The sequence below is a fragment of the Heteronotia binoei genome, chromosome 1 (genome assembly GCF_032191835.1).
Source record: "Heteronotia binoei isolate CCM8104 ecotype False Entrance Well chromosome 1, APGP_CSIRO_Hbin_v1, whole genome shotgun sequence".
In the NCBI taxonomy this organism is placed as follows: domain Eukaryota; kingdom Metazoa; phylum Chordata; class Lepidosauria; order Squamata; family Gekkonidae; genus Heteronotia; species Heteronotia binoei.
The window spans coordinates 266,695,591-266,719,015 of NC_083223.1; the positions used below are offsets into that span (position 1 = coordinate 266,695,591).

General features: G+C 50.5%; 1 protein-coding gene across 1 annotated transcript; it reads right to left on the reverse strand.

Moving 5' to 3' along the window:
- Positions 1-2,668: 2,668 nt before the first annotated feature.
- LOC132588322 (mothers against decapentaplegic homolog 6-like) lies at positions 2,669-22,955 on the reverse strand. The gene is made up of 4 exons (XM_060260692.1): positions 22,861-22,955; positions 13,680-14,059; positions 12,617-12,709; positions 2,669-3,465 (listed from the first exon to the last, which is right to left on the reverse strand). Exons 2-4 carry the CDS (start codon positions 14,053-14,055, stop codon positions 2,948-2,950), a joined length of 987 nt encoding a protein of 328 aa, XP_060116675.1. The 5' UTR covers positions 14,056-14,059; positions 22,861-22,955; the 3' UTR covers positions 2,669-2,947.
- Between the last annotated feature and the right edge of the window lie 470 nt (positions 22,956-23,425).

The following is a 23,425-nucleotide window of genomic DNA, read 5'->3' on the forward strand; positions in this document are numbered from 1 at the left end:
CCACTGTTTCACACAGGGCTTTTTTTGTAGAAACAGTGCAGCAGGAACTCATTTGCATATTGGGCCACACCCCTGACATCACCATTGTTTCACACGGGGCTTTTTTGTAGAAACAGTCCAGCAGGAACTCATTTGCATATTGGGCCACACCTCCTGACATCACCATTGTTCCACACAGGGCTTTTTTGTAGGAAAAAAGCCCAGCGGGAACTCATTTGCATATTAGGCCACACCCCTTGACACCAAGCCAGCCGGAACTGCGTTCCTGTGCGACCCTGCTCCAAAAAAGCCCCGAACAGCACTAAAACAGCAAAAAGAAGAAGCAAAGATGTCTGAGACATCTGCAAACTTAAACAATAGAAGCAAAACACTGCATATATAAGGGTTGCCAACTTCCAGGAGACACCTGGAAATCTCCTGCTATTATAGGTTATCTCCAGACAACAGAGATCAGTTTCCCTGGAGAAAATGTCCGCAGCCCACCCTCCAAATGCTGGGAGATGAATCCCATAAGTTAGCTTTCCATCCTAGGGAGCCCAGTCCACTTCCTTTGCCTCATTCATAAAGTTATAAACCTTGAACTTCCTGCCACTTAAATATCTTTTGGGGGCCCCTAAATTTAAAAGCCTTGGCCGTTTCCGGGTCAGAAAAATCTGAACCAGCCAGAAGTCAGTTTAACACACACACACCTGGAAACTCTAGTATTGGACACTGAAAATTCTATAGGACGGGGATCACCAACGTGGCACCTATGGGCACCGTGGCGCTGCCAGCCCCTTTCCTGGCACCCACCAGCTGTTTTTTAGAAAGGAGGTGGGGACAGGTGCAGCTTTTGCTTAGCAGAGCTTTTGGCCGGCGGCCGGCTGCTGGAGACCGGCTCTGCAGCTTAGAATAACGTGGTGGCTTTATTCTCTTTAACAGCCCCGTGGCGCAGAGTGTTAAAGCTGCAGTACCGCAGTCCTAAGCTCTGCTCACAACCTGAGTTCGATCCCCGGCGGATGCTGGGTTTTCAGGTAGCCGGCTCGAGGTTGACTCAGAATTCCATCCTTCCGAGGTGGGTCAAATGAGTCCCCAGCTTGCTGGGGGGAAAGTGTAGAGGACTGAGGAAGGCAATGGCAAAAGGAAAGGAAAGGTCCCCTGTGCAAGCACCAGTCGTTTCCGACTCTGGGGTGACGTGGCTTTCACAATGTTTTCACGGCAGACTTTTTACAGGGGGAAGGCAATGGCAGAAAGTCTGCCGTGAAAACGTTTTGAAAGCGACGGAAACGACTGGTGCTTGCACAGGGGACCTTTCCTTTCCTTTATGACCTCTCGCTCCCCGTCCCCAGTGCGTTTTTAAAAATCACTCCTCTTGTCCCTAACATTTGGGCTTTGTGTCTGTGTGTGGCTCTACCTCCCCCCAGTGGCCACTCTGTGCCCTCGCCCCCTGGCATTTTGTGCTCGGCTCTGCCCCTTGTGGCCGTTTTGTAGCTGCACGCACCACCTGAGGTCAGAATGCCAAAGATATCCACCAGCTCAAAAAAGGCTGGGGATCTTTGCTATATAGCAGGGGTGGCCAGGGCTCTTTCAGACATATTGTATGGCTCTCAAAGCCCCCACCGCTCCATCAGCTGACTCGGAGAAGGCATTGATCTCTTGGTGTAGTGGTTAAGTGTGCAGACTCTTATCTGGGAGAACCGGGTTTGATTCCCCCACTCCTCCACATGCATGCACCCGCTGGAATGGCCTTGGGTCAGCCATAGCTATCGCAGCGGTTGTCCTTGAAAGGGCAGCTTCTGTGAGAGCTCTCTCATCCTCACCCACCTCACAGGGTGTGTGGGGGGGAGAAGATATAGGAGAGTGTAAGTTGCTCTGAGTCTCTGATTCAGAGAGAAAGGTGGGGTATAAATCTGCACTTCTTCTTAAATCACTTGGAGAATTGCATGCTTTCTTTCCACTGTCTTCCTTCCTTCCTTCCTTCCTTCCTTCCTTCCTTCCTTCCTTCCTTCCTTCCTTCCTTCCTTCCTTCCTTCCTTCCTTCCTTCCTTCCTTCCCTCCCTCCCTCCCTCCCTCCCTCCTTCCTTCCTTCCTTCCTTCCTTCCCTCCTTCCTTCCTTCCTTCCTTCCTTCCTTCCTTCCTTCCCTCCCTCCCTCCCTCCCTCCCTTCCTGTCTTGTGGCTCCCAAACATCTGACATTCATGTTTTGTGGCTCTTATGTTAAGCAAGTTTGGCCACCCCTGCTATATAAGGAAGAAATCTTCAGCCCGTTTTCTGCCCCCCAGGCTTCCTTGAACACAATATGTGACTGTTACACCAGTTTGAAAAGCGCACACCTGGTTCACACGCCCAGTGCAACTATGTGCGCAAAAGTCGTTTGGCGTCCCAGAGCCCGTTGGATTCTGAACCAATTCAGCCTTGCACCTACAACTAATGACTATTCTACCTTCGCAGTCTGTATATGCAACCTTCTCAAACAGTGTACCCTCTAAGCTGAGTTAGCGTGAGCTAGCTCACAGATTTTTAGCCTCCAGTTCACACATTTTTTGTCTTCGCTCAGGAAGGATGACCCCAGAGCACGCTAATTTATGCAGGAGCTCGCCACTTTAATGCCAGTAGCTCACCAAGTAGAATTTTTGCTCACAAGACTGTGCAGCTTAGAGGGAACATTGCTTATAACTCACACATTTTTGTCTCGCCTGGCCTCAGAGCAAACTAATTTATGCAGTAACGTACAACTTTAATGCCAGGAGCTCACAAAGCAGAATTTCTGCTCACGAGACTCCAAAGCTTAGAGGAAACACTGTTCTCAACCTGAATATTTTTAGAAGAGACAAATATTCACTGAGGCTCCAAAACTCTCTTTCTCTCCTTCCTCCAAAAGATGCTGGGCCAGCAAAAAGGTCCCCTGAATTCAGAGAGGGGGCAACCAAACCTTTCACCCTTCCCCAGCGTCTCCTTCCCCCTCCCCTTCATCCGTGGGTGTTCAACAGGACTTCCAGCCAGCAGGGACAAGAGGTGATGAACCGGCGGGAGTAGCTCGGCCCCCAGCCTTTGGTGAAGCTGATCCGGACGGCGTGGGTGTCGCAGGGCCCATCGTTCGGGTCTCGCCACCCGTCCAGGCCGCTGGCCCGCTCGTAGTCGAAGGCCTTGATGGAGTAACCGGGAAGTAGCTTGTGAACCGCTGACCCCAGGGTGGGAGAGCTGACGAACACAGGGTGGTCGCTGCGGTTGTAGGCCCAGACGCCGCCTTCTTCCCGGCTGAGCATCAGGCCCTGCCCGATCTTGGCCCGTGCGCGCCGGACGGCCTGGCTGCGGCTTCGGGACGCCAGCTGAGCCACGCAGAAACCGTTGCCGGCCGGGAGCTCCGAAAAGATGTTCACGCAGTCGTCGTGCACGGGGTAGAGCCTTCCCACCCGCAGGCGGTACTCCCAGTAGGCCAGCTTGCACCAGTAGCCATCTTTGAGAGAGTGTCGAGAAAGGCTGGTGTCTGGGGGAGGAGAATCAAGGTAAAGGTGAATCAAGGTGTGCCCTCTGCGCTGTGCAGGTTGCCCCCTTTTTAAAAAAAGACTAAGCTTTCCTTGGAGTTGCCAACCTCCAGGTGGCATAGAAAAACACAACCGCAAGGTTATAGTGACAAGAATTACTAACGATCATTAATAAATGCAATTATTATATTCTAGGGTTGCCAATCCCCAGGTGGGGGATCCCTCAATTTGGAGGCCCTCCCCCCACTCCAGGGTCATCAGAAAGCGGGGGGGAGGGGAGGGAAATGTCTGCTGGGCACTCCAGTATTCCCTATGGAGACTGATTCCCATAGGGTGTAATGGAGAATTGATCCATGGGTATCTGGGAGTGGGGAGCTGTTTCTTGAGACAGAGGCACCACATTTTCCACATAGCATCCGATGCCTCCCCTCAAAACATCCTTTGAGTTTCAAAAAAGGTTGGACCAAAGTGTCGATTTCTATGAGCCCCAAAAGAAGGTGCTCCTATCCGTCATTATTTCCAACGGAGGGAAGGCATTTAAAAGGTGTTGGGTCCCTTTAAATGGGATGTCCAGAACTCCCTTTGGAGTTCAATTATGCTTGTCACAACCTTGCTTCCGGCTCCACCCCCAATGTCTCCTGGCTCCACCCCCAAAGTCCCCAGATTTCTTGAATCGGACTTGGGAACCCTACCCCGCTGTGGCTACAGGCCTGTTCCACTGAGGAACCACTCTAACTGTCAGGAAGTTCTACCTAACATTTAGCCAGAAACTCTTTCGAGTCGATTTCAGTTTCTTGAAGGGATATCGAGGATGGCGTGAGATTGTCTTCTGTGGCCCCAGAAGGTTGGATCAGAACCAACAGGCTGAAATGGGACTCAAAAGAATTTTGATTTAATTTAAATTAAATCTTTTTTTTTTTAATCTCCAGGCCAGTTTGATGAGGGATCCTCCTTGCAAGCAGCGGTGGAATTCTAGCAGGAGCTCCTTTGCATATTAGGCCACATACCCCTGATGTAGCCAGTCCTCCAAGAGCTTACAATGCTGTTTTTTATAAGCTCTTGGAGGATTGGCTACATCAGTGGGGTGTGGCCTAATATGCAAAGGAGTTCCTGCTACAAAAAAGCTCTGTTTGTCACACCCTTGCTCCCGCCCAGCTCCATCCCCAAAGTCCCCAGACTGAGAACAGGGGTGGGGGGGAGAAGAGAGGTCTCTGTCCTCCACCCTCTTGGCTCCACAGCTTGTAGTTCACAGGATCAGCATTGCTGTCGAATGGCCATCTAGCCTCTGTTTAAAAACCTCCCCGGAAGGAGAGCCCACCACCTCACAGACATGTGGCGGCAAGTCGAGCGATGCACCCTTCCCCCTTGTCAGCCAAATGGATTGTTGCCCAGCGGAGGGGTGTCGAACTCATTTGTTATGAGGGCCGGATCTGACATAAATGAGACCTTGCCGGGCCGTGTTGGGCCGGGCCATGTGTGTACCTATTTAAGATTAGGTAGCAGAGCTATAAACTTTTTAATGGGCACAGACATACACCACTAAAGTTTTTTTGTTTTTTTTTAAACTTAAAATAAAATATTCTTAAAACGTCAGCAATTGTTAGTCTTAAAGGTGCTTTCTTTGCATTTCTCCCAGGGGATCCAAGGAACTGGGCAAAGGAAGCTCTGGTGCTTTCCCTCCCTCCCCAGGGGACCAGGAGGGGGAGGAGCCTCAGCCAATGGAGAAAATAAAGGTTTTGCTCTGTAGCTCCTGTGTGATTGAGCAAGCCTGGCAAAGCAAGATGTGATGCAGAAGGAAGCGAGAGAGAGGGAGAAGGAAGCAGACAAGAGCCTGATAGGAGCCCTCTGGGGGCCTGATTCGGCCCCCGGGCCACATGTTTGACACCCCTGGCCTAGCGTGTTTGTCCCAGTCAGAACCCCTGAGGGTTCTAAAGTGAGCAAGAAACTTTATACGGACAAAGGGGGATTCAAGCATCGAAAGCCTGAGTTCCAAAGAATAAGTGATGTTACAAGTTATAATCATGCACAAACGAGCTTTTGGAAGTGCACAGATATCTACACCTTTAACATCACATAAAATCACAGAATTGGAAGGGACCTCCAGGGTCATCTAGTCCAACTCCCTGCACAATGCAGGAAACTTACAAATACCTGTCCCCGCACACACATACATCCCCGGTGACCCTTGCTCCATGCCCAGAAGATGGCAAAAACTCACATACCTTTCTACCACCATGCAGGGCTTATTATTTTTTTTTTTGTAGCAGGAACTCCTTTGCATATTAGGCCACACCCCCGCTGATGGAGGCAATCCTCCTGGAGCTTACAGTAGGCCCTGTACGAAGAGCCCTGTAACTCTTGGATGATTGGCTACATCAGGGGGTGTGGCCTAATATGCAAAGGAGTTCCTGCTACAAAAAAAGCCCTGATCCCGTGCGTGTGTATCGTCAAGAATGCCTTATCTGTTTTTCACATCCATTCTCCATTTATGAATTGCATTCTTTAGCCTTTGCTCTCACGTTAACTGTTTATCAATAGTTTCATTAGTGTCTTCTGCTTTTCATCGACACTGTTTCATGCAGGGAATTCCCTAGACCTCTTAGTGCCTTGTCTAATTTGCAAGAGAGGGCAGAACGCTGACCTTTAAACAACTGTTCTAAATTACCTTGCCTGTTGCGGAGGTCTTTATTTTACATACCATATGGTGGAATTCCCCTTCAGTTTGGTGTAGTGGTAAAGTGCATGGACTCTTATCTGGGAGAACCGGGTTTGATTCCCCACTCCTCCACTTGCAGCTGCTGGAATGGCCTTGGTTCAATCATAGCTCTCGCAGAGTTGTCCTTGAAAGGGCAGCTTCTGGGAGAGCTCTCTCAGCCCCACCATCTCACAGGGTGTCTGTTGTGAGGGAGGAAGGGAAAGGAGATTGCAAGCTGCTCTGAGACTCTGTCCTTGAAAGGACAGCTTCTGTCAGAGCTCTCGCAGCCCCACCCACCTCACAGGGTGTCTGTTGTGAGGGAGGAAGGGAAAAGAGATTGTAAGCTGCTCTGAGACTCTGCCCTTGAAAGGGCAGCTTCTGTCAGAGCTCTCTCAGCCCCACCCACCTCACAGTATTTATTTATTTATTTATTTATATTAAGATTTATACCCCGCCCTTCTCACCTAGGTGTCTCAGGGCAGCTTACAACACAATAATTAAAACAATTTCAGTTTAAACAATTAAAATACCATTAAATCATAATTTAGTAAAAAAGATAGAATAAAAACCGGCGGCCTATAGATACATTTTTCATCCAGGATATTTTACATTGTCAGTTAATATCGTAGGCCTGCCGGAAGAGGACTGTCTTACAGGCCCTGTGGAGTGTGTCTTTTGTGGGGGAGGAAGATAAAGGAGATTGTGGGCAGTTCTGAGACTCTGAGATTCAGAGTGGAGGGCGGAATATAAATCCAATGTCATCTTCTTCTTCTTCACTGTTCTATAGACAAGCAAGCAATGGAATGTTCCTCTGGGGCGAATATTTCTCATCCTCAACCAGAAGCTCAAAATGGAGCTGCTTCGGTCCTCCACTCCTCTACTCGCATCTGAGGCTGGGAGGTCTTTCCCCCTCAGAGTGGCGTGCACAAGACAACCCAATTGCCTCCCAATCCTACATGCCAGCCCTCCTTCTCCTCTCTCCCCTGCCGGCTGCATTCCTTCGTCTCTTTCTCCACCTTCACAGTCATTCCTCTCCCCCGCCCCCACACACACAATTTCACCTCACCCTCATAGTTCTGCCCCTCAGCTGTGCCCTTTGTATTTCTCGACAGCTTTGACTGAGGGATGCCAGCCTCCAGGTGGGGCCTGGGGATCCTCTGGAATTATAACCCCTCTCCAGGACCATGGCAGTTTTGTGTCCAGTCTCAAGCAAACATCCACCTGCTCATGAATTGGAGCTCACAGAAGTGAAGCCCCCCGGACTGGGCAGGGATTCTCTGACCTGGGAGGTTCCCAACCCACCGGCCCACATTGGGCTGGCAGGGGGAACCAGCGATGTCATGCACCAGCCGCTCTAGGCCTTTCTGGGAAAACTCTATGGTTTTCCCAGACGCTCTAGCATTTTGGGAGGGAAAACTCTATGGTCGCAGGGGACTTGGCAACCCTTAGGAGGTAAGAATGCCACCCTCCAAATCAGCCGTTTTCTCCAGGGAGACTGATCTCTGTTTGCTGGACAGCACTTGTAATTCTAGCTGATCTCCAGCTGCAACCTGGAAGTTGCAAAATAGTAGAAAGTTCAGTAGCACCTTTAAGACAAACTAATTTTTATTGTAGCGTAAGCTTTTGAGAAACACAGCTCTCTTTGTTGAAGGCCTCTGGACTCTACTGTTTTGCAGCGGCAGACTAACACAGCTAATTCCTCTGGATCACTGAACCTGGAGGCTGGCAACTCTCTAGGGTTGCCAATCCCCAGGTGGGGGCAGGAGATCCCCCGGTTTGGAGGCTGTCCCCCCGCTTCAGGGTCATCAGAAAGTGGGGGGTGGGGAGGGGAGGGAAATGTCTGCTGGGAACTCTATTATTCCCTATGGAGATTTATTCCCATAGGAAATAATGGAGAATTGCTCAGCGGGTATCTGGGGCTCTGGGGGAGGGGGCTGTTTTTTTAGGTAGAGGCACCAGATTTTCAGTATAGCAACTAGTGCCTCTCCCCAAAATACCTCCCAAGTTTCAAAACGATTGGACCAGGGGGTCCAATTTTATGAGCCCCAAAGGAAGGTGCCCCTATCCTTCATTATTTCCTATGGAAGGAAGGCTTTTAAAAAGGTGCGTGGTCCCTTTAAATGTGATGGCCAGAACTCCCTTGGAGTTCAATTATGCTTGTCACGCCCTTGCTCCTGGCTCCACCCCCAAAGTCCCCAGATATTTCTTGAATTGGACTTGGCAACCCTACAACTCTCCTTTATAGCTAGGATGGCCAACTCTGAATTGGAAAATATTTGGAGACTTTGAAGGTGGATCTGGGAGAGGGTGGGGTTTGGGGAAGGGAGGGGCCTCAGCAAGGTACAAGGCTAAAGAGCTAGGATTGCCAATCCCCAGGTCTTTCCCCCTCAGAGTGGCGTGCCTCCCAATCCGACATGCCAGTCCTCCTTCTCCTCTCTCCCTTGCCAGCTCCATCCCTTCGTCCCTTTCTCCACCTTTGCAGTGATTCCACCCCACACACACAATTTTATCTCACCCTCATGGTCCTGCCCCTTAGCCGTGTCCTTTGTATTTCTTGACAGCTTTGACCGAGGGATGCCAGCCTCCTGGGGATCCCCTGGAATTATAACCCCTCTCCAGGACCGTGGAGGCCCTCTCCCTGCTTCAGGGTTATCAGAAAGCAGGGAGGAGGGGAGGGAAATGTTTGCTAGGCACTCCATTATATCCTATGGAGACGGATTTCCAAAGGGTATAATAGGGTATAATAAAGGGATCTGGGGAGGCTGTCTTTCGAGGCGGAGACGCCAAAATTTCAGCATAGCACCTGGTACCTCTCCTCAAAACATTCTCCAAGTTTCGAAAAGATAGGACCAGAGGGTCCAATTCTATGAGCCCCCAAAGAAGGTGCCCCTATCCTCCATTATTTCCTATGGAAGGAAGGCATTTAAAAGGAGCGCAGTCCCTTTAAATGTGATGGCCAGAACTCCCTTCAGAGTTCAGTTGTGCTCGTCACAACCTTGCTCCTGGCTCCACCCCTAAAGTCCTCAGATATTTCTTGAATTGGACTTGGCAACCCTATGTAGAGCTCACCATTCAAAGCGGCCGTTTTCTCCGTGGGAGCTGATCTCTGCTGGTTGGAGATCAGTGGGAAAAGTGGGAGCTCTCCAGGCCCCAGCTGGAGGCTGGCAACCCTGCTTATAGACCTGCAGCTCCTGCCACCTTAAAGAACTTTCTATGCAGGCTCTACAGGCCTTCCTCCATGCTGGGAAAAACACGAATCATGTGTGAATAAATGTGCTTTTTTTGGATCCCTTCTGAATCGGATCGTCCCAAGGGAAGTCCGAAGGAAGACGGATCTCTCGCGGCGCAGACGCCAACTGAAGTGTGTGTGAGGCGCTGCAGGGGGAGGGGGGTAGACAGGGTTGCTCTAAAAATGAAACATCCTGGGACGAAGGAATCGGGGATTCCCACGAGAGCCCCGGCCCATGCGGCAGAGCTGTGGGCCAGCACGTAGGCCGGGGACACCACGTCGGGCCACGTCGTCGTCAACTGGGCCGGAGGGAAAGGAGAGCCGAGAGGCGCCGGCTGTGCTCAGATGTGGCGGTGTGGGCCAGGCGCCAGAGTCCAGCTTGGCTTTGTACGTCAAGGCACATTGTCTGGGACTCTGCGGGCCGCACTTCCTCCGGCCGGGCGAGAACCAGAAATAACCGGGGGCGGCAGTTTGTTCTCTCCCCCTTCTCTCTCAGGAAGGCCTTCGGCTGGTCTCCTCCCTTACGGCTTTTCCGCTTTTTTGTGGGGGGGGGGGAGCGCACAAAGTCACAGGACAGTGTCCCCTGCAGAAATCTACAGTGGACACTGGTTAGGTTTATGAGACGCCAGCAGTTTCACCAGAGACAGCCACTTCTCTTGACCTCTGGCGAAAGCATGAAGAGATATTGATAAACCGCCTTGTTAAAAAATCTTTCTTATAGCACCTTTTATGTAGTTTAAATTGTTTATATGTTTTTATCTTTTATAATTGTAATTTAAATCGTTTTACCATGACTGTTAGCATATAAATCTAAAGGAAAGAAAGAGAGAGAAAGAAAGAAAGAAAGAGAGAGAGAGAGAGAGAGAGAGAGAGAGAAAGAAAGAAAGAAAGAAAGAAAGAAAGAAAGAAAGAAAGAAAGAAAGAAAGAAAGAAAGAAAGAAAGAATCAATCAATCAATCAATCAATCCACACAGGGCTTTTTTTGTAGCAGGAACTCCTTTGCATATTAGGCCACGCATCCCTGATGTAGCCAGTCCTCCTGGGGCTTACAGTAGGCCCTTGTATTAAGAGCCCTGTAAACTCTTGGAGGATTGGCTACATCAGGGAGCTGTGGCTTAATATGCAAAGGAGCTCCTGCTACCAAAACAAAGCCCTAGTCTGGTTCAGTATAAGGGAGCTTCACGGGTCCCGTTTTCCTCAGCCTATGAAGAAAGGCTGAGGGTCTTGGGAAGGTTCAGTCTGGAGATGAGGAGATTGAGGGAGGACAGGATGGCTCTCTAGAAGTCCAGAAAAGGGCAACTAGAATGATTAAAGGGTTGGAACACTTTCCATATGAAGAAAGGTTAAAACACTTGGGGCTCTTTAGCTTGGAGAAACGTCGCCTGTGGGGTGACATGATAGAGGTTTACAAGATTATGCATGGGATGGAGAGGGTAAGGAAAGAAGGATTTTTCTCCCTTTCTCATAATACAAGAACTCGTCGGCATTCGATGAATTTGCTGAGCAGTCAGGTTAAAATGGATAAAAGGAAGTCCTTCTTCACCCAAAGGGTGATTAACACATGGAATTCACTGCCACAGGAGGTGGTGGCGGCTACAAGCACAGACAGCTTCAAGAGGGGGTTAGATAAAAATATGGAGGAGAGGTCCATCAGTGGCTATTAGCCACAGTGTGTAGTGTGTGTGTATATATATATATTTATTTATTTATTGGCCACTGTGTGAGACAGAGTGTTGGACTGGATGGGCCATTGGCCTGATCCAACATGGCTTCTCTTATGTTCTTATGGCCACTGTGGGACAGAGTGTTGGACTGGATGGGCCACTGGCCTGACCCAACATGGCTTCTCTTATGTTCTTATGGCCACTGTGTGAGACAGAGTGTTGGACTGGATGGACCATTGGCCTGATCCAACATGGCTTCTCTTATGTTCTTATGGCCACTGTGGGACAGAGTGTTGGACTGGATGGGCCATTGGCCTGATCCAACATGGCTTCTCTTATGTTCTTATGGCCACTGTGGGACAGAGTGTTGGACTGGATGGGCCACTGGCCTGATCCAACATGGCTTCTCTTATGTTCTTATGGCCACTGTGTGAGACAGAGTGTTGGACTGGATGGACCATTGGCCTGATCCAACATGGCTTCTCTTATGTTCTTATGGCCACTGTGTGACACAGAGTGTTGGACTGGATGGGCCATTGGCCTGATCCAACATGGCTTCTCTTATGTTCTTAAGTATATGAAGGGCTGTCACTTAGAGGAGCGCAGGGGGTTGTTCCTGTTGGCAGCAGAGAAGAGGACGAGTGAGAATGAGTATAAATTAAGGGTGCGGGAAGGTATCGACTGGATGTTAGAGGGAACTCTTTTACAGAGTTGTTCAACAGCGGAATCATCTACCTGGGGAAGTGGTGAGCTCCCCCACAATGGCAATGTTTAAGAAGAAGCAGCTGGACAAGCACTTGTCAGAGATGCTCTAGGCCAGGTGTGTCAAACATGAAGCCCAGCGGCCGAATCAGGCCCCCGAAGGGCTCCTATCAGGCCCCCGAGCAACTGGTTATCATCTGCTTCCTTCTCCCTCTCTCTTGTTTCCTTCTGTATCACAGCTTGCCTTGTTAGGCTTGCTCAATCGCACAGGAGCTACAGAGCAAAGTCTCCTCCCTTGGGGAGGAAAGGGGGGAGACAGAGCTTGATTTGCTGGGGGTCTCTCAATCCCACAGCAGAGCTACTGAGCCAAGCCTTTCTTCCTTCTATTGGCTGAGGCTCCTCCCCCTTCTGGCCCTTTGGGGAAGGAAGGAAAGAGCCAGAGCTTCCTTTGCCCAGTTCCTTGGATCCCATGGGAGAAATATAAAGAAAGCACTTTTAAGACCAACAAGTGCTAATGTTTTAAGCATGTTTTATTTTAATTTTTTTTTAAATTAAAAATTGTGTTTGTCTGTGTCCTTGATAAAGTTTATATCTCTGCTCCCTAATCTTAAATATATACACATACGGCCCGGCCCAACATGACCCAGCCCAACAAGGTCTCATTTATGTCAGATCTGGCCCTCATAACAAATGAGTCTGATACCTCTGCTCTAGGCTGATGCTACCTTCAGCGGGGGGTTGGACTAGTTGGCCTCTAGGGCCCCTTCCAACTGTAGGATTCTAGGTTCTGGACTCACTCCAGGAACAGTTCCGACCCCTTGCAAAGCACCCAGCAATCCCCTCTCCCCCCGCATCCTTCTCACCTTGCCAGACTTTACGCTTGTTGTCCAAGGCACTGGGACACTTCGAAGGAATGACAAAGGGGAAGATCTTGCAGTATGGAGGCGGAGGAGTTTCTGAAAGGGGAAAAAACACACACAAGAAGTGTGAATTCATAGAATCATAGCGTTGGAAGGGCCCTCCAGGGTCGTCTAGGCCAACCCCCTGCACAATGCAGGAAACTCACAAATACCACCCTTCCCTAAATTCACAGGATCCTCATCGCTGGCAGATGGCCATTTAGCCTCTGTTTAGAAACCTCCAAGGAAGGAGAGCCCACCACCTCCTGAGGAAGCCTTTTCCACCGAGGAATCGCTCTAACGGTCAGGAAGGTCTTCCTAATGTTGAGCCGGAAACTCTTTTAATTTAATTTCAACCTGTCGGTTTTGGTCCTGCCTTCTGGGGCGGGTGTCCCCCCCACATCCTTTAAACGTGATTGCCAGAACTTGGAGTTCCATCGTACTTTGCTTCCGGCTCTGCCCCCAAAGCCCCCAGCTACTTCTTGAATCGGACCAGGCCACCCCATCCACTACACATAACTCTTGGCACATAGGCTCTGACCTCACACCCATCTCGATCAGTTCTGGACCATGCGGCATACAATAAGCCGCTGGATGCAATACGAATGCCCTTGATTAAGACATAAGGCTGTAGAATAAGAAGCCTCAAGAATATCTCTAAGCCTTTGTCGCTTCATTAAATTTCCTTGTGGTCCAGCACTGTTCTATTGTTTTATTCTATTCTGTATTATGAGCCAATGTGTGTACTTACCTTTCTGGCCTCTGAAGACGACCAGTCAAGGTCGAAACGCGACAGGTCAAGTCGAGTGGGTTCCCATTGTGGTTTTATGACTGTACAGAGGATAGAGGCTTATGATGGGCCCTTAAATGGTTTTAGCGTTCTACAATAAATACGTGTATGTTGCTTTATGATTTATTTCACTCTTTGTTTTTAACGTTTGGCCCTTTAATTGCATATTAACCTTTTTCAGGTTTCTTACTCCAGTTTTCGGGTTAAGTTTCGTTTTTCCTCACCCTATCCACTCACCAGGGGTAGCAAGCCGGCTGAGATGGTGCGGGTTGCAGCAGTGGACGGCGCCCCCACCCGCGGGGCTCCTGCAGCAGCCTAGGCGCTTGAGTTCGTGAGGGTGGCGCAAGTCTGGCCAGCGGTAGAGACGGCAGAGGAGCAGCGAGGCGGGCAGGCCTGGCTTGGGCCCTCGTGGCTCCACCCAGACGCAGCCCACCTCGCCCGCGCCTCCACTCTCCACCGCCCGCAGCAGCAGCTCCAGCTCGGGGTCCTTTAGCTTCTTGAAGAGGGCATGGGCAGCCGGTTTGAGGGCCCCGGGGCTGTCGTCTGGGCCGAGCGTTGCGCAGCGAAGCCTCCAGAGCCGCTGGATTAAGCTGGCACGCCGCGACCGGAACATGAGGCTGGAACCGGCGAGGAAAGAAGAACAAGACCAATCATTTGTTGGCAGTTAGACAAATGTTGGATCAGGCCAATGGCCCATCCAGCCCAACATTCTGTGTCACACAGTGGCCATAAGAACATAAGAGAAACCATGTTGGATCAGGCCAATGGCCCATCCAGTCCAACACTCTGTGTCACACAGTGGCCACAAGAACATAAGAGAAGCCATGTTGGAAGCCAATGGCCCATCCAGCCCAACATTCTGTGTCACACAGTGGCCATAAGAACATAAAAGAAACCATGTTGGATCAGGCCAATGGCCCATCCAGTCCAACACTCTGTGCCACACAGTGGCCATAAGAACATAAGAGAAGGCATGTTGGAAGCCAATGGCCCATCCAGCCCAACACTCTGTGTCACACAGTGGCCATAAGAACATAAGAGAAGCCATGTTGGATCAGGCCAATGGCCCATCCAGTCCAACACTCTGTGTCACACAGTGGCCAAAAAAACCCCAAGTGCTATCAGGAGGTCCATCAGTGGGGCCAGGACACTAGAAGCACTCCCACTGTGCCCCCCCCCCTCCCAAGCACCAGGAATACAGAGCATCGCTGCCCTAGACAAAGAGTTCCAACAATACGCTGTGGCTAATAGCACTGTACCCTGCTGAGGCACCTCCCCTCCTCACACCCCACCCTCTCCCAGGTTCACCCCCAAAGTCTCCAGGTATAGTCCAACACAGACCTGGCCACCCTATGGGCAGATGTATATCAGCTTTCAAGATACGTTTCCATTTAGCTTTGAAAGCCAATAACCATTAATAGATTAATCCCACCCCACCGCAGCCCCATGGATTTCTCTGGTCCCCTTCCGAAGAGGGCTAGAAGGGCAACAGCTTGTCTTTCCACATCTCTCCTTACAACAGCCCTGCGAGGTGGCCTTCACTGTGCCATGTGACATAGTTCCATAGTTAAGCATTGGTGAACTCATACTACTGGTCTGTTTTGAAACAACCGCCAATCTGTTCCTTTAGCTGATCAAGTGTGTGTTATGATCCTCCACATTCAGAGGTACTAAGCCTCTGAATCCCAGAGCTAGAAGGCAACATCAGGGGAAGGCCTCAGTCTCTCTGCCCTCCTTGTTGGCCCTCCAGAGGAAGTGGTTGAGGCCACTGAGTGAGACAGGATGCTGGACTAGATGGCCCCTCACTGGTCTGATCCAGCAGGACTCTTCTGATGTTCTTATGAGGGGAAGGCCTCAGCCTCCCTGCCCTTTTGTTGGCCCTCCAGAGGAACTGGTTGAGGCCACTGTGTGAGACAGGATGCTGGACTAGATGGAGCCTCACTGATCTGATCCAGCAGGGCTCTTCTGAGGTTCTTATGAGGGGAAGGCCGCAGCCTCTCTGCCCTGTTGTTGGCCCTTCAGAGGAACTGGTTGAGGCCACTGTGTGAGGCAGGAGGCTGGACTAGATGGACCCTCACTGGTCTGATCCAGCAGGGCTCTTCTGAGATTCTTATGAGGGGAAGGCCGCAGCCTCTCTGCCCTGTTGTTGGCCCTTCAGAGGAACTGGTTGAGGCCACTGTGTGAGGCAGGAGGCTGGACTAGATGGACCCTCACTGGTCTGATCCAGCAGGGCTCTTCTGATGTTCTTATGAGGGGAAGGCCTCAGCCTCTCTGCCCTGTTGTTGGCCCTCCAGAGGAACTGGTTGAGGCCGCTGTGTGAGACAGGAGGCTGAACTAGATGGACCGCTGGTCTGATCCAGCAGGGCTCTTATTTATTTATTTATTTAAGTATATTTCTATTCCCCCCCATTCTCTGTAGGGCTCAGGGCAGAGTACAACATATGATAAAACAATAAAATACAATAAAAACACTTTAAAAACAGACAACTCATCAGCACTCAGAGAAGTTTACCGTATCATCACCTATTGCCCAGCCTGGCTGTCTCACATCATGATATCTCATAGAGAAGGCAGATGAGAATCCATTTTATAGCACAGGTGGGCTATAGGGGAGGCCAACCAGATCAAGAATAGACGCCTGCAGCCTCAGCTAAAAGCCTGACGGGACAGCTCCGTTTTACAGGCCCAAAGGAAGGCTAATAAGCCAGGTAGGGCCTGGATCTCTGTAGGGAGCATATTCCTCCAGGTCAGGGCCAGGACTGAAAAAGCTCTGGCCCCAGCTGAGGCAAGGCGGGTGTCTCTTGGGCGGGGGACGGCCAACAGAAGTTGGGAGGCCGAACCTAACGACCTCCTGGGCATATATGGAAGGAGACAGTCCCGCAGGTATGTTGATCTTCTTGTGTGCTTATGCAAGGGGAGACTCCCACCCCTCACAAGGATAGATCATAGAATCATAGAGCTTAGGGTTGCCAAGTCCAACTCCAGAAATATCTGGGGACTTTGGGGGTGGAGCCAGGAGACACTGGGTGGAGCTAGGGGGGAGGGGGGAAACGGCGCCGGGGAGTGTGGCGAGCCGCCCCGTCTTGGAGCGGGCGACGCCGCTGCGCAGCTTCCGCCTCTTCTCCGCTCGCCGTGGCTGCTCCTCCGAGATGGGCTCAGCCTGGGCCCATCTTGGAGGAGCAGCTGCGGTGGGCGGGGAGGGGGTGGCAGCGGCGCGGTGGCATCGCCCGCTCCGGGATGGGGTGGCTCGCCATGCTCCTTGGCGCCGTTTCTCCCCCCTCCCCCCGCTTCCATTTTTTGGGGGAGCGGGGGAAGAGGCTGGAAATCCTGGGGTCCCCCACCAGGGCGGGAGGGTTGGGAAGCCTAATAGAGCTGGAAGGGACCTCTAGGGTCATCTAGTCCAACCCCCTGTACAATGCAGGAAACTCACAGATACAGGTGGGGTAGCCGTGTTGGTATTGAAACAGCAGAACAAAGTTTGAGTTCAGTGGCACCTTTATGACCAACGGAGTTTAATTCTGGGTATAAACATTCGCGTGCATGCAAACCTCTAAAGATACGTAATGCATGGGTGCAAAATCTTATACCCAGAATTGAGCTCTGTTGGTCTTTAAGGTGCCACTGGACTCCAACATTGTCCTGTTGTTTCATACCAACACGGCTACTCCACCTGTATCTGTGAGTTTCCTGCATTGCGCAGGGGGTTGGACTAGATGACCCTAGAGGTCCCTTCCAACTCTATGAGTTGGCCACCCACCCGAATCTATTTTATTTTCATTGTTACGCTCCGCTCTGGAGCCACCCTAAAGACTCTGCAGAGCCATTGGGGGGTGAGATGTAAATCTTCAAAGGAGTGGGTGTAATAAAGCCAAATAAACTTGGCTTTGCAAAATCCTGTTCAAGAAATACCTGGAGCCTTTGGGGGTGGAGCCAGGAGACATTGGGGGTGGAGTCAGGAGCAAGGTTGTGACAAGCATAATTGAACTCCAAAGGCAGCTCTGGCCATCAGATTTAAAGCGGCCGCACACCTTTTAAATGCCTTGCCTCTACTGGAAATAATGAAGGATAGGGGCATCTTCTTTTGGGGCTCATAGAATTGGACCCCCTGGTCCAATCCTTTTGAAACTTGGGGAGTATTTTGGGGAGAAGCACTAGATGCAATGCTGCAAATTTGGTGCCTTTACCTCAAAAAAACAGCTGCCCCAGATACCCTCAGATCAGTTCTCCATTATACTCTATGGGAATTGGTCTCTATAGGGAATAATGGAGTGCCCAGCAGCCATTCCCCGCCTCTCCCCACTTTCTGATGACCCTGAAGTGGGGGCAGGGCCTCTAAACCGGGGGATCCCCTGCCCCCGCCTGGGGATTGGCAACCCTAAGCCTAACCTACCTGGCAAGACCGTTGGGAGGATAAAAGGGAAATAGCGCTCCTCCTCTTCCCGGCCACCCTAAGAAAGGAAGGGAACAAACTGGATCTGAACGTGTCAAATGAATAGAGGAGGAGGAAATATCTGGAAACACACCCAAGCGTGCCCTTGCTCACCAAAACAGATCTGAAAACGGGTCTGTGCAAAATCTGTCCGACACCCGATGCAAACTCAATGACGTTGCAAGCGCACGCTTTTGCCGACCGGTGCATGTATTCAAGCGGCGCCAGTCAGGCTTTCACAAATGCAGTTGCAATGCAAGCAAGCTGCAGAACAATTCCGGGTCTGCGGCTCGGGTTGCCAATCCCCAGCTGGGGGCAGGGGATCTCCCGGTTTGGAGACCCTCCCCCCCCTCCACTTCAGAAAGTGGGAGTGGGGAGGGAACTGACTGCTGGGCATTCATTATTCCCTATGAAAACCGATTCCCAAATGGAGAATTGATCAGCGGGTAACTGGTACTCTGGGGGGGGGCTGTTTTTTTGAGGTAGAGGCACCAAATTTTCAGCATAGCATCCGATGCCTCTCCTCAAAAGACCCTCCAAGTTTCAAAAAGATTGGACTGCGGAGTCCAATTCTATGAGCCCCCAAATAAGGTGCCCCTATCCTTTATTAATTCCAAGGAGGGAAGGCATTGAAAAGGTGTGTGGTCCTTTTCAATGCGATGGGCAGAACTTCCTTTGGAGTTCAATGATGCTTGTCACAACCTTGCTCCCGGCTCCACCCCAATGTCTCCTGGCTCCACCCCCAAAGTCTCCTGGCTCCACCCCCAAAGTCCCCAGATATTTCTTGAATTGGACTTGGCAACCCTATCTGCGGCGCATCGATTTGTTTGCTCATGCAGTGAAATGCGCTGATAGGCGTTGGCTGTTATCATCAGTGGGCAATGTCAGAGTTTAACTGAGCCTGAGAACTCCCCACCCCACTCCTCCCTGACCGTGCTCCCTCTTAAACTGTGCAGGTGAGCGGCCGCTCATTAATTTTAATTTCATTTTAATTTCAACCCCGCCCTATCACACAATTAACACAGGAAGCCTGCCTCCGCAGCAATCTGGAGCCACGCAGGGTCTTCGAATCATAGAGTTGGAAGAGACCTCCAGGGTCATCTAGTCCAAACCCCTGCACAATGCAGGAAGCTCACAAACACCTCCCCCTAAATTCACAGGATCTTAATTGCTGTCAGATGGCCATCTAGCCTCTGTTTAAAAACCTCCAAGGAAGGAGAGCCCACCACCTCCCGAGGAAGCCTGTTCCACTGAGGAACCGCTCTAACGGTCAGGAAGTTCTTCCGAACGTTGAGCCGGAAACTCTTTTGATTTAATTTCAACCCGTTGGTTCGGGTCCTACCTTCTGGGGCCACAGAAAATAATTACACACCATCCTCTAGATGACAGCCCTTCAAGGACTTGAAGATAGTGATCCTATCACCTCTCCAGACTAAACATCCCCAGCTCCTTCAACCTTTCCTCATAGGACTTGGTCTCCAGACCCTCGCACTGCCCGTCACCCATTTGCTGTTACATTCTGGGCAGGGCAACTAGAATGATTAAAGGTTTGGAACACTTTCCCTATGAAGAAAGGTTAAACGCTAGGGGCTCTTTAGCTTGGAGAAACGTTGACTGCGGAGTGGCAATGTCACTGTGACATGATCGAATTTTACAAGGTTATGTATGGGATGGAGAAAGTAGAGAAAGAAGTACTTTTCTCCCTTTCTCACAATATGAGAACTCGTGGGCATTCCATGAAATTGCTGAGCAATCAGGTTAGAATGGATAAAAGGAAGTGCTTCTTCACCAAAAGGGTGATTAACACGTGGAACTCCCTGCCGCAGGAGGTGGTGGCGGCTACAAGCACAGACAGCTTCAAGAGGGGATTGGATAAAAATATGGAGCAGAGGTCCATCAGTGGCTATTAGCCACAGCATATTGTTGGAACTGTCTGGGGCAGTGATGCTCTGTATTCTTGGTGCTTGGGGGGGCGATGCAAAGTGGAAGGGCTTCTGGCCCCACTTGTGAACCTCCTGATGGCACTTGGGGTTTTTTGGGGGGGGGGGTTGGGCCACTGTGAGACACAGAGTGTTGGACTGGATGGGCCATTGGCCTGATCCAACATGGCTTCTCTTATGTTCTTATGGCCACTGTGTGACACAGAGTGTTGGGCTGGATGGGCCATTGGCCTGATCCAACATGACTTCTCATGTTCTTATGGCCACTGTGTGACACAGAGTGTTCGACTGGATGGGCCATTGGCCTGATCCAACATGGCTTCTCTTATGTTCTTATGCTCTGTTCATTTGGGGTAGGAGGGAATGGAAAGGGGGGGGGGGGCGGAATGAGTGAGAACATTGCTGCCCAGCTATCATCCCTGCTAACACACCCAAGCCATTTCTACAATATATCTCCTAGGCGTACCAGCAGCAGGAATCTTTGAAACTATCTGCAAAAGTATCAATTAACAAGGCTGCCAAGTCTCCTCTGTCTACTGGCAGGGGATAGGGTGGGCTAGGGTTGCCAGTTCAATGTTGAGAAATTCCTGGAGATTTGGGGACGGAACCTGGGGCAGACAGGAACCTCAGTGGGGTACAATTCCATAGAGTCCCCCAGGGCTTTATTGTAGAAAAGGCCCAGCAGGAACTCATTTGCATATTAGGTCACACCCCCTGATGCCAAGCCAGCCGAAACTGTGTTCCTGCTCAAAAAAAGCCCCAGAGTCCACCCTCGGCCAGGGCCGCTTCTTGGTTTTTTGATGCTCTAGGCGAGACCTGTACTAGCGCCCCCCACCCATTTAAAAAAAAAAATAGGGAAAATGTTGGAGAAATGGAAAGCACCTCAAAAAGGATATTATAGCATTGGAGAAAGTCCAGAAAAGGGCAACTAGAATGATTAAAGGGCTGGAACACTTTCCCTATGAAGAAAGGTTGAAACGCTTGGGACTCTTTAGCTTGGAGAAACGTCGACTGCGGGGTGACAGGATAGAGGTTTACAAGATAATGCGCGCGATGGAGAAAGTAGAGAAAGAAGTCCTTTTCTCCCTTTCTCACAATACAAGAACTCATGGGCATTCGATGAAATTGCTGAGCAGCCAGGTTAAAACGGATAAAAGGAAGTACTTCTTCGCCCAAAGGGTGATTAACATGTGGAACACCAGGAGGTGGTGGCGGCCACAAGCATAGCCACCTTCAAGAGGGGTTTAGATAAAAATATGGAGCAGAGGTCCATCAGTGGCTATTAGCCACAGTGTGTGTGTATGTATAAAATTTTTTGCCACTGTGTGACCCAGATTGTTGGACTGGATGAGCCATTGGCCTGATCCAACATGGCTTCTCTTATGTTCTCTTATGTTCTCACCAAACTTGAAACCCTTCACATTTTTCAATTTACCCTTTTAAATTTAAATTTACCGTTCTTAATTTAAATTTTAAATTTAATTTTTTTTAAAAAAAATTGTGAGAATAAGTAATACGACATCAACCATCTTTGCATTTATCTCTAAAGTAGAGAACAGTTAGTACACAAATGTACGCAAGCGACAAACAACGTTAAGTAATCCTGCACAGTGTGATATATTTCAAGCTCAATATCGGCAGGGTGGGGGGAGGGGGCGCCCTAGGTGGCTGCCTATTTTGCCTCCTTCCACGCACTGGCCATGCACCCTCCAAAACATCTGTTTTCTCCAGGGGAACATAGCTCATCTTCTCTGGAGATGAGCTATGATTTCCGGGGATCAAAGCTCCCACCTGGAGGCAGGCATCCCTAAAATGAAAGATGTTTTCTGGAACATAAGAAGAACCCTGCTGGATCAAGGCCAAAGTCCAAACTAGTCCAGCATCCTGTTTCCCACCGTGGCCTTTGACGCAAAGGCAGCCTCTCTGCCCTGCAACTGGTATTTGTGGAGGGGGGGGGGGGGGACTGCTGCTGAACAGGAAAGTTCTATTTAATTATCGTGCCCAGCAAAGGCAGCTGATCAGAGTAGCTACGGCTAGTGGAAAACATTGTGTTTGGCTGATCTTCAGTGCTAAGAAAAGACAAGTTTGCGCATTCTTTTCCCCACATAAAAAGGTAAAGGTAGTCCTCCCGGGCAAGCACCAGTCGTTTCCAACTCTGGGGTGATGTTACTTTCACAATGTTTTCACGGCAGACTTTTTACGGGGTGGTTTGCCATTGCCTTCCCCAGTCTTCTACACTTTCCCCCCAGCAAGCTGGGGACTCATTTTACCGACCTCGGAAGGATGGAAGGCTGAGTCAACCTGGAGCTGGCTACCTGAACCCACCTTCCACTGGGATCAAACTCTGGTCGTGAGCAGACTGCAGTATTGCAGCTTTACCACTCTGCGCCACGGAGCTCTTTTTCCCCACATACCTATTGGCAAAATGAAATACGAAAAGCTGGCATCTGCATATAAAAAGAGATAATGGGACCAGACTGGCAGTGGCTTTCCAGGATCTCAGGCAGAGGTTTTTCCCATCATCTACACCCTGGTCCTTTTTAACTGGAGAAGCCAGGGATCGAACCTGGGACCTTCTGCATGCCAAGCAAAGGCTCTGCCACTAACCTCGTCCCCCTCAAGTTGGAACAGTGTTCCCTCTAAGCCGAGTTAGTGTGAGCTAGATCACAGTTTTTTAGCCTCCGGCTTACACCTTTTTGTCTTAGCTCAGGAAACATGGCCCCAGAGCAAGCGAATTGATGCAGCAGCTCACAACTTTTAATGCCAGCAGCTCACAAAGTAGAATTTTCGCTCACAAGACTCCACAACTTAGAGGGAGCTTTGAGTTGGAGGTATCTGCACCCCCTCTATTTGGTGATCCTTCTTGGCGCATCATGCGCAGGGGGAGATACAAGTGCTCTTACATGCCAGTCACATGCCAGAGTGTCTGAGCAAGCATGCCACGAACCCCGTGCGCCTCTTCCCTCCCGCACACACTCCCCAGTAACCAGTGACAGGTAGCCAGAGGGTAAGGGGCCTCACGCAAAGCCAGATTTGAGGAATCACTCACTGTGGAAGCAGCGGGTGGGCGAACACACCACTGGGTGCAGACCCGTCTGGAGACCGGGACAGCTCGGCTCTCGGATTTCCTGACAGGGCTTTTTCTCTCTGGCTGTCCCCTCCCCTCCCTTCCCTGATCCAGCCTCTCTATGTGGGAGTCAGTGGCGACAGGAGGAAAGGGGAGGGCTGGAAAAAAGCTTGCTCTGGAGTCTTTGGAGGGGGGAGGACTGTGAAGAGGCAGCTAGACACTCAGACTGTAAGAACGTAAGAATATCAGACAAGCCCTGCTGGCTCAAACCAGTGGTCCATCTTTTCTAGCCTCCTGTCTCACACAGCGGCCTCGACCAGCTTCTCTGGAGGGTCGACAACAGGGCAGAGAGGCCGAGGCCTTCCCCTCATAAGAACATCAAAAGAGCCCTGTGGATCAGACCACTGAGGGTTCATCTAGTCCAGCAACCTGTCTCACAAAGAGGCCAGCCAGTTCCTTTGGATGGCCAACAACTGGGCAGAGGCCGAGGCCTTCCCCATTAAAGAACATCAGAAGAGCCCTGCTGGATCAGACCAGGGTCCATCTA

Coding starts and splice junctions, on each gene's coding strand:
- LOC132588322 (XM_060260692.1), bottom strand. CDS start 14,055: ATGTTCCGGTCGCGGCGTGCCAGCTTAATCCAGCGGCTCTGGAGGCTT. Junction 12,710..13,679: donor CAGCCGGCTTGCTACCCCTG/GTGAGTGGATAG, acceptor TTCCCCTTTCAG/AAACTCCTCCGCCTCCATAC. Junction 3,466..12,616: donor CAAGCGTAAAGTCTGGCAAG/GTGAGAAGGATG, acceptor CTCCTCCCCCAG/ACACCAGCCTTTCTCGACAC.